This window comes from Anas acuta, unplaced genomic scaffold, assembly GCF_963932015.1.
Source record: "Anas acuta unplaced genomic scaffold, bAnaAcu1.1 SCAFFOLD_428, whole genome shotgun sequence".
NCBI classification, from domain to species: Eukaryota; Metazoa; Chordata; class Aves; order Anseriformes; family Anatidae; genus Anas; species Anas acuta.
Genome location: NW_027076105.1, coordinates 1 through 10,104, shown reverse-complemented (window position 1 = coordinate 10,104; position 10,104 = coordinate 1). Strand labels below are relative to the sequence as shown.

At 57.9% G+C, this 10,104-nt stretch overlaps 1 protein-coding gene across 1 annotated transcript; it reads left to right on the top strand.

Moving 5' to 3' along the window:
* Positions 1 to 55: 55 nt before the first annotated feature.
* Positions 56 to 9,558, top strand: HUWE1 (HECT, UBA and WWE domain containing E3 ubiquitin protein ligase 1). The gene is given in 11 exon segments (XM_068668457.1): positions 56 to 212; positions 2,514 to 2,670; positions 2,764 to 2,858; positions 2,860 to 2,897; positions 4,888 to 5,090; positions 5,192 to 5,274; positions 6,682 to 6,778; positions 6,974 to 7,126; positions 7,924 to 8,169; positions 9,184 to 9,301; positions 9,385 to 9,558. Coding segments are annotated over 11 exon segments (1,383 nt in total). The 5' UTR covers positions 56 to 164; the 3' UTR covers positions 9,530 to 9,558.
* Positions 9,559 to 10,104: the final 546 nt, after the last annotated feature.

The following is a 10,104-nucleotide window of genomic DNA, read 5'->3' as shown; positions in this document are numbered from 1 at the left end:
GACAGGGAGATGGAAATGGGATGGGGCTGAAGACGGGGGGCACAAACGGGGCGGGGGTCTCACGGTGCCCACCCCCCCCCCTCCACCCTCAGCTCCCCCCAAGAGCGCCAAATCCCCGGCCAAGGGGGCCGAGGGGGGCGGCGGGGGGCAGCCCCGACCCCCGCATGGCGGCCACGGGCCTGACCGAGAGCCAGCTGCAGCTGTCCGTGGAGGTGAGTTGGGGGGCTGGGGGCTCGGGGGGGGGGGGACACGGGGGGGGCATGGGCTTTGGGGCGACCCCAACACCCCCGTTTCGGTCTCGGTGCCTCCCTTTTTGGGCCTCGAGGCCCCCATTTCGGCCTCGATGCCTCCTTTTTTTTGGCCTCCATTCCCCATTTTTGGTCTCGAAGCCTCCTTTTTTTCGGCCTCGATGCCTCCTTTTTTTTGGCCTCAACACCCCCTTTTTTGGCCTCAGTGCCTCCTTTTTTTTGGCCTCAATTCCTCCTCCTTTTTGGCCTCAACGCCTCCTTTTTTTTTGGCCTCGAGGCCTCCCCTTTTTTGGCCTCTGCCTCCCTTTTTTTGGCCTCCATTCCCCATTTTCGGTCTTGAGGCCTCCTTTTTTTTGGCCTCGACGCCTTCTTTTTTTTGGCCTCGATGCCTCCTTTTTGGCCTCGGTGCCTCCCTTTTTTGGCCTCGACACCTTATTTTTGGCCTCGACGCCTCCTTTTTTTTTGCCTCGACACCTCCTTTTTTTTGGCCTCGACGCCTCCTTTTTGGCCTCGGCGCCTCCCTTTTCGGGCCTCGATGCCCCCATTTTGGCCTCAAGGCCTCCTTTTTTTTGGCCTCAACACCTCCTTTTCGGCCTCGGCACCTCCCTTTTTTGGCCTCAATGCCCCCATTTTGGTCTCGAGGCCTCCCCTTTTTTGCCTCGACGCCTCCTTTTCGGCCTCTGCACCTCCCTTTTTGGGCCTCGATGCCCCCTTTTTGGTCTCGAGGCCTCCTTTTTTTTTGGCCTCGACACCCCCTTTTCGGCCTCAGTGCCTCCCTTTTCGGGTCTCGATGCCCCCTTTTTTGGCCTCAATGCCTCCTTTTTTTTGGCCTCGATGCCCCCTTTTCGGTCTCAAGGCCTCCAATTTTTTGGCCTCGATGCCTCCCTTTTTGGCTTCAATGCCTCCCTTTTTGGCCTCGACACCCCCTTTTTGGTCTCGAGGCCTCCTTTTTTTGCCTCGACACCTTCCTTTTTTTTGGCCTCGATGCCTCCTTTTTTTCTGGCCTCGACGCCTCCCTTTCCAAATTCAACACCTCACCTCCCTTTTTGGCCTCCACACCTCCCTTTTTGCCCTCAACACCCCCTTTTTTAGCCTCGACTCCTCCCTTTTTTGGCCTCTACACCCCATTTTTTGGCCTCGATGCCTCCTTTTCAGCCTTGATGCCTCCTTTTTTTGTCCTCAACATGTCCTTTCATCCTTGATGCCTCCCTTTTTGGCCTCGACACCCCCTTTTTTGCCCTCAACACCTCCTTTTTTGGCCTCGACTCCTCCCTTTTTGGCCTCTACACCGCAATTTTTGGCCTCGATGCCTCCTTTTTTTGGCCTTGACACCTCCCTTTTCCGGCCTCCCTTTTCTGGCCTCAACACCTCCTTTTTTTTGTCTTCAACATCTCCTTTCATCCTTGATGCTCCCTTTTTGGCCTCGACACCCCCCTTTTTTTCCTCAACACCCCCTTTTTTGCCCTCAACACCTCCTTTTTTGGCCTCGACTCCTCCCTTTTTGGCCTCTACACCCCATTTTTTGGCCTCAACGCCTCCTTTTCAGCCTCGACACCTCCTTTTTTTTGTCTTCAACATCTCCTTTCATCCTTGATGCCTCCCTTTTTGCCTTGACACCCCCTTTTTTTTTCCCTCAACACCCCCTTTTTTGCCCTCAACACCTCCTTTTTTTGGCCTCGACTCCTCCCTTTTTGGCCTCTACACCCCATTTTTTGGCCTCAACGCCTCCTTTTTTTGTCCTCAACATGTCCTTTCATCCTTGATGCCTCCCTTTTTGGCCTCGACTCCTCCTTTTTGGCCTCCACACCCCCTTTTTTGCCCTCAACACCTCCCTTTTTGGCCTCCACTCCATTTTTTGGCCTCAATGCCTCCCTTTCGGCCTTGATGCCTCCTTTTTTTGTCCTCAACATGTCCTTTTTGGCCTCGACGCCTCCCTTTTCGGCCTCAACACCCTCTTTTTTTAGCCTCAACACCTCCCTTTTTGGCCTCCACACCCCCTTTTTTGGCCTCGACGCCTCCTTTTTGGCCTCCACACCCCCTTTTTTGCCCTCAACACCCCCTTTTTTGGCCTCAACTCCTCCCTTTTTGGCCTCCACACCCCCTTTTTTGCCCTCGACACCCCCTTTTCAGCCTCAACACCTCCCTTTTTGCCCTCAACCCCCCCTTTTTTGACCTCCACTCCTCCCTTTTTGCCTCAACACCCCCTTTTTGCCCCCCCCCCGCCCCCTTCCCGCCTTACCCAATTCCTCCTTTTTTCCCCCCAAGGTGCTGACGTCCCACTCGTGCTCGGAGGAAGGCCTGGAGGACGCGGCCAACGTCCTCCTGCAGCTCTCGCGGGGCGACCCCGGCACCCGCGACACCGTCCTGCGCCTCCTGCTCAGCGGCGCCCGCCAGCTGGGGGCCACCCTCTGCCGCCAGATCGGTGAGGGTCCCGGGGGTCCTTGAGGAACCCTTTTTTGGGGGGGGGTCACGGGGGGTCCCGTTGACGCCCCCCCCCTCGTCCTTCCGTCCCCAGGCACGCTGCTGGCGGAGCTGCGGGAGTACAACCTGGAGCAGCAGCGGCGGGCGCAGAGCGAGGCCCCGTCCCCCGAGGGGCTCCCCGACGAGCAGCCCCCCCAGCGCCAAGCTCAAGGGGAAGATGCAGAGCCGGTGAGCGGCCCCCCCCCCTGGACCCCCCCCCCGGGGTCCCCCCCGGTCCCCCCCGGGTGGTCTCGGCGTCCTCCCAGCCTCTTAACCCCTGGCCCTGCTGATAAAAGCTCTTGTTAACTCGTGTCCCTAATGATTAACTCCTGTTAACTCGTGTCCCTACTGATAACTCTTGTTGGTGACATTAATTTCTGGCCCTACTGTTAACTCGTGTCCCTACTGATGGAACTTTTTCCTCCTGTTAACTCTTGGCCCTACTGATAAAACTTTCTCCTCCTGTTAACTCGTGTCCCTACTGATTAACTCCTGTTAACTCTTGGCCCTATTGATAACTCTTGTTTGTGATATTAATTCCTGACCCTACTGTTAACTCGTGTCCCTACTGATGGAACTTGTCCCTCCTGTTAACTCGTGTCCCTACTGATATAACTTTCCCCTCCTGTTATCTCTTGGCCCCTACTGAGAGAACTTTTCCATCCTATTAACTCGTGTCCCTACTGATAACTCTTGTTCGTGGCATTAATTCCTGGCCCTACTGTTAACTCGTGGCCCTACTGATGGAACTTGTCCCTCCTGTTAACTCTTGGCCCTACTGATAAAACTTTCTCCTCCTGTTAACTCGTGTCCCTACTGATTAACTCCCATTAACTCTTGGCCCTACTGCTATAACTTTTTCCTACTGATAACTCTTGTTCGTGGCATTAATTCCTGGCCCTCCTGTTAACTCTTGGCCCTACTGATAACACTTGTTTGTGCCATTAATTCCTGGCCCTACTGTTAACTCTTGTCCCCACTGATCTACCTCCTGTTAACTCGTGCCTTTACTGATATAACTTTTCCCTCCTGTTAACTCTTGGCCCTACTGATAGAACTTTTCCATCCTATTAACTCGTGTCCCTGCTGATGTATCAGTAGGGACACGAGTTAACGGGAGTTACAACTCCCATTAACTCATGTCCCTACTGATTTAAATCCTGTTAACTCGTGTCCCTACTGATGGAACTCCCGTTAACTCGTGTCCCTACTGATCCCACTCCCGTTAACTCATGTTCCTACTGATCCAACTCCCGTTAACTCGTGTCCCTACTGATGGAACTCCTGTTAAATCCTGTCCCTACTGATCAAACTCCCGTTAACTCGTGTCCCTACTGATTTAAATCCTGTTAACTCGTGTCCCTACTGATGGAACTCCCGTTAACTCGTGTCCCTACTGATTTAAATCCCGTTAACTCATGTTCCTACTGATCCAACTCCCGTTAACTCGTGTCCCTACTGATGGAACTCCTGTTAAATCCTGTCCCTACTGATCAAACTCCCATTAACTCGTGTCCCTACTGATTTAAATCCCGTTAACTCGTGTCCCTACTGATCTCACTCCTGTTAACTCGTGTCCCTACTGATCCCACTCCCGTTAACTCATGTCCCTACTGATTTAAATCCCGTTAACTCATGTCCCTACTGATCTAACTCCTGTTAACTCGTGTCCCTACTGATTTAAATCCTGTTAACTCGTGTCCCTACTGATCCCACGTCCACTAACTCGTGTCCCTACTGATTTAAATCCTGTTAACTCATGTCCCTACTGATAGAGCTCCTGTTAACTCATGTCCCTAATGATATATCTCCCGTTAACTCATGTCCCTACTGATTTAAATCCCGTTAACTCGTGTCCCTACTGATGGAGCTCCTGTTAACTCTTGGCCCTACTGATCTCACTCCCGTTAACTCGTGTCCCTACTGATTTAAATCCCGTTAACTCGTGTCCCTACTGATCCCACGTCCATTAACTCGTGTCCCTACTGATGGAACTCCTGTTAATTCACATCCCTACTGATTTAAAACCTGTTAACTCGTGTCCCTACTGATTTAAATCCCGTTAACTCATGTCCCTAATGATGGAACTCACACCTCTTCCTGTTAACCCTTGCCCCTACCAACCCCCCTTCCCCCTCCCACCTCCCCCCACCCCCTCTAACCCCTTTTCCCCCCCCAGCTTCGACACGGCGGAGAGCGTGGTGATCGTGGCCTCGCAGAAACGGGCTCTGGGCGGGCGGGAGCTGCAGCTGCCCTCCATGTCGGTGCTGACCTCCAAGACCTCCACCCAGCGCTTCTTCCTCCGCGTCCTTCAGGTCATCATCCAGCTCCGCGACGACACGCGCCGCGCTCACAAAAAAGCCAAGCAAGCCGGGCGCCTGGGTAAGGACCTGAGCACAAGGGGACACACACACAACAACACCGGGACCCCTCTGTCCCCAAATTTTGGAATTTTGGGGGCCTGACGCCCTGTGACCTCGTAGGTGCCGGGGGCCTCGGGGCGGCTGGCAGCATCCAAGCCGCCGTCCGGCAGCTGGAGGCCGAGGCCGACGCCATCATACAAATGGTACGTGAGGGCCAGAGGGCCCGGAGGCAGCAGCAGGCAGACACGGTTAGCACGGCCTCGCCCTCCTCTTCCTCCTCCTTCGGCCTCATCTTCCTCCTCCTCCTCCTCCTCTTCCTCCTCCATCGCGTCCTCCGCTCCCTTCCCGCGCTGCCTCTCCATCTCCTCCCTTCCCTCCCTTCCCTTCCTCTCTCACTTCTCTCTCCTTATCCCATTCTCCTCATGGCCTTCCTCCCTCTTCATCCTCCTCCTCATCTTCCTCCTCCTCCTCTTCCTCCTCCTTCTCCTCCTCCATCGCGTCCTCCGCTCCCTTCCCGCACTGCCTCTCCGTCGCCCTCCCTTCCCTCCCTTCCCTTCCTCTCTTGCTTCTCTCTCCTTATCCCATTCTCTTCATGGCTTTCTTCCCTCTTCATCCTCCTCCTCCTCTTCCTCCTCCTTCGGCCTCCTCTTCCTCCTCCTCCTCTTCCTCCTCCTCCTCCTCCTCCATCGCGTCCTCCGCTCCCTTCCCGTGCTGCCTCTCCGTCTCCTCCCTTCCCTTCCTCTCTTGCTTCTCTCTCCTTATCCCATTCTCTTCATGGCCTTCCTCCCTCTTCATCCTCTTCCTCCTCCTCCTCCTCCTCTTCCTCCTCCTCCTCTTTCTCCTTCTCCTCCTCTTCCTCCTCCTCCTCCTCCTCCATCGCGTCCTCCGCTCCCTTCCCGCGCTGCCTCTCCGTCGCCCTCCATCTCCTCCCTTCCCTTCCTCTCTTGCTTCTCTCTCCTTATCCCATTCTCTTCATGGCCTTCCTCCCTCTTCATCCTCCTCCTCCTCGCCCTTCTCGTTCTCTTCCTCCTCCTCCTCCTCGTGCTCCTTTTGTCCTCTTCCAGCCTCATCCCCTCCTCCTGCTCCTTCCCATTCCTCCGCTGCCTCCTCTTCTGCTTCTCCCCTCCTCTTCATCCTCCTCCCTCTTCATCCTCCTCCCTCTTCATCCTCTCCCTCCTCTTCCTCATTTCCTTCTTCCACTGCCTCCCCTCTTCCTCCTCTCCCCCAGCCTTCCTCCCTCTTCATCCTCCTCCTCCTCTTCCTCCATCCCCTTCTCCTGCTTTTCCCCTACCCCACTCACCCCACTCACCCCACAACCTTCCTCCCTCTTCATCCTCCTCCCCCTTCATCCTCTCCCTCCTCTTCCTCATTTCCTTCTTCCACTGCCTCCTCTTCCTCCTCTCCCCCAGCCTTCCTCCCTCCTCCTCTTCCTCCTCATCTTCCCCCCCCTCCTCCTCCCCACCTCCCCCCCCCCCCATCCCCTCCTCCCCCCCCCCCACCCTGCACGTCCCCCCCACACCGGTTTGGGGGTCTTGGGGGGGGGGCTGGGGGTGGCGCAGGGTCCCTGGGGGCCCCCCTTAACCCCCCCACCCCTGTCCCCCCCCCACCAGTCGGAGGCCGGGCCGGCGGACGGCGCCCCCCGCCGCGACGAGTCGCCCATGGACGTGGACCAGCCCTCGCCCGCCCCCCAGGACGCCCCCTCCGTGGGTGAGTGAGCCCCCTCCCCAGTTCAAACCAGTCTCCCCCCCCACTTTAAACCGGTTCCCTTCCCAGTTTCCCCCACTGGTTGAAACCAGAGCTCCCAGTCCCTACTGGGGCGCACAGAAGGGCTCGGTGGCACCGTGGGGCTGTGACCCCGTGTGTGTGTCCCCCCTGCCCCTAACCCTAAATCCCCCCCCCCAGGTTCGGAGGGGTCGCAGGGGGGGGAGCGGGATGAGCGGCCCCCCCCGGAGCTGCCCCTGCTGAGCGAGCAGCTGTGCCTGGACGAGCTGTGGGACATGCTGGGGGAGTGCCTGAAGGAGCTCGAGGAGTCCCACGACCAGCACGCCGTGCTCGGTGAGGGGCTGGGGGGGCTCGGGGGGCTCGGGGGGGCTCGGGGGGCTCGGGGGGGGGGCGGTTCGGGGGTGGGGAAGGGGATTTGGGGGGGTTTGGGGGGTTAAGAAGGGGTTTAGGGGGTCTGGGGGTGGATTAAGGGGATAGGAAGGGGTTTTGAGGGGGGTTAGGGATAGATTAAGGGGATGGGGAGGGGGATTGGGGGGGTTAAGAAGGGGTTTAGGGGGTCTAGGGGTGGATTAAGGGGATGGGAAGGGGCTTTTGGGGGGTCTTAGGGGGTTAGGAAAGGATTGAGGGGATGGGAAGGGGCTTTGGGGGGGATTGGGGGGGTTAAGAAGGGGTTTAGGGGGTCTAGGGGTGGATTGAGGGGGATGGGAAGGGGCTTTTGGGGGAATTAGGAATGGGTAGGGGCCATTTGGGGGGGGTTGGGGGTGATGGAGGGGTTTGGAGGGGTTAGGGATGGATTAAGGGGATGGGAAGGGGTTTTGGGGTGGGATTGGGGGGTTAGGAAAGGATTGAGGGGATGGGAAGGGGTTTTGGGGTGGGATTGGGGGGGTTAAGAAGGGGTTTAGGGGGTCTAGGGGTGGATTAATGGGATGGGAAGGGGCTTTTGGGGGGGGTCAGGGTGGGGTTTTGATGCTGTGAAGAAGTCTTTTGAGTTTCAGAGATACATTTTGAGGACAGAAAGTGCCTTTTGGGAACGCTTCGGCCATCAGGCCTCTCTTAGGCTCCTCGGATCCCCCCCCCGGAGCCCCCAGCACCGTTTTTGGGGTCTTTTAACCCCTTTTTTCCCCCCTTAGTGCTGCAGCCGGCGGTGGAAGCCTTCTTCTTGGTGCACGCCACGGAACGGGAGAGCAAACCCCCGGTGCGGGACACCCGCGAGAGCCAACTGGCCCACATCAAGGACGAGCCCCCCCCGCTGTCCCCCGCCCCCCTGACCCCCGCCACCCCCTCCTCGCTCGACCCCTTCTTCTCCCGCGAGCCTTCCTCCATGCACATCTCGGCCAGCCTGCCCCCCGACACCCAAAAGTTCCTGCGTTTCGCCGGTGAGGGGCTTTTTTTGGGGGGTTTGGGGGGCTTTGGGGGGGCTGGGAAGGGGTTTGGGGGGATTTGGGGGGGTCTGGGATGGTTTGGGGGCGCTGGGAAGGGATTTGGGGGGGTTAGGGACTGGTTGAGGGGGGCAGGAAGGGGATTTGGGGTGGTTTGGGGGGGTTGGGAAGGGGTTGGGGGGGATTTGGGGGGGTCTGGGATGGTTTGGGGGGGCTGGGAAGGGGCTTGGGGGGATTTGGGGGGGGTCTGGGATGGTTTGGGGGCACTGGGAAGGGGTTTGGGGGGGTTAGGGACTTGTTGAGGGGAGCAGGAAGGGGATTTGGGGGATTTGGGGTGGTTTGGGGGGGCTGGGAAGGGATTTAGGGGGGTTAGGGACTCGTTGAGGGGGGCAGGAAGGGGATTTGGGGTGGTTTGGGGGGGCTGGGAAGGGGTTGGGGGGGATTTGGGGGATCTGGGATGGTTTGGGGGGCTGGGAAGGGATTTAGGGGGGTTAGGGACTCGTTGAGGGGGACAGGAAGGGGATTTGGGGGGACCTGGGGGGGCTGGGAAGGGGTTGGGGGGGATTTGGGGGGGTCTGGGATGGTTTGGGGGGGCTGGGAAGGGATTGGGGGGGGTTAGGGACTCATTGAGGGGGGCAGGAAGGGGATTTGGGGGGATTTTGGGGGTCTGGGGTGGTTTGGGTGTAGACTTCGGGATTTGGGGGGGGGTCTGGAACCAATTTGGGGGGGATTTTGGAGGGGATTTGGGCTCCAGGGATAGATTTGGGGCATCCTAAGGGTCTTTGGGTACCAGGCAGCATTTGGGGAGGGGTCCTCACCCCAATTATTCAACCCCCACCACCTCCAGAGCCGCTTTTGGGATTCTTCCCCCCTCGAACCACCCCAAAATCCCCAGGGAGGAGCCTTTTCCCACTTTAGGGCACCTTCTCTCACTTTGGGGCACCTTCTCCCATTTCGGGGCACCTTTTCACCCCCCAAAAAAAAACCCTAAACCCTTTTTTCCCCCCCCAGAAACCCACCGGACGGTCCTAAACCAAATCCTGCGCCAATCCACCACCCACCTGGCCGACGGCCCCTTCGCCGTCCTCGTCGACTACATCCGAGTCCTCGACTTCGACGTCAAGCGCAAGTACGGGGGGGGGCGGCTCCGGGACCCCCCCTTAAAAACCCCAAATCCTCTTTTTTTTTGTTAACTTTTTCCCCTTTTCCCAGGTATTTTCGGCAGGAGCTGGAGCGGCTGGACGAGGGGCTGCGCAAGGAGGACATGGCCGTGCACGTCCGCCGCGACCACGTCTTCGAGGATTCGTACCGCGAGCTGCACCGCAAATCCCCCGAGGAGATGAAAAACCGACTGTGAGCCCCCCCCCGACAAACCCCAAAACGACCCCGAGGATGGGGGCGCAGCTGAGACCCTGCCCAAGCGCCAGGGAGTGGGTTTGGGGCGGTGGGAGATGTGTAGGGTCAGGTTTTGGGGTGTTGGGTGGTCCCCCAAATCTACTTTGGGGATTGTAGGATGGGTTTTGGGTTGTGGGAGATCCTTAGGACCAGGTTTTGGGGTGCTTAGTGACACCAAAATTCTACATGTGGGTTTATGGAATGGGTTTGGGGCGGTGGGAGATGTGTAGGGTCAGGTTTTGGGGTGCTTGGTGGTCCCCCAAGTCTAGTTCAGGGGTTGTAGGATGGGTTTGGGGTTGTGGGAGATGCTTAGGGTCAGGTTTTGGGGTCCACAAATCTTCTTCAGGGGTCACGAGATGGGTTTGGGGCTGTGGGAGATCCTTAGGACCAGGTTTTGGGGTGTTTGGTGGTCCCCCAAATCTACTTCGGGGGTTGTAGGGTGTGTTTGGGGCTGTGGGAGATCCATGGGGTCAGGTTTTGGGGTGTTTGGTGGTCCCCCAAATCTACTTCGGGGGTTGTAGGATGGGTTTGGGGCAG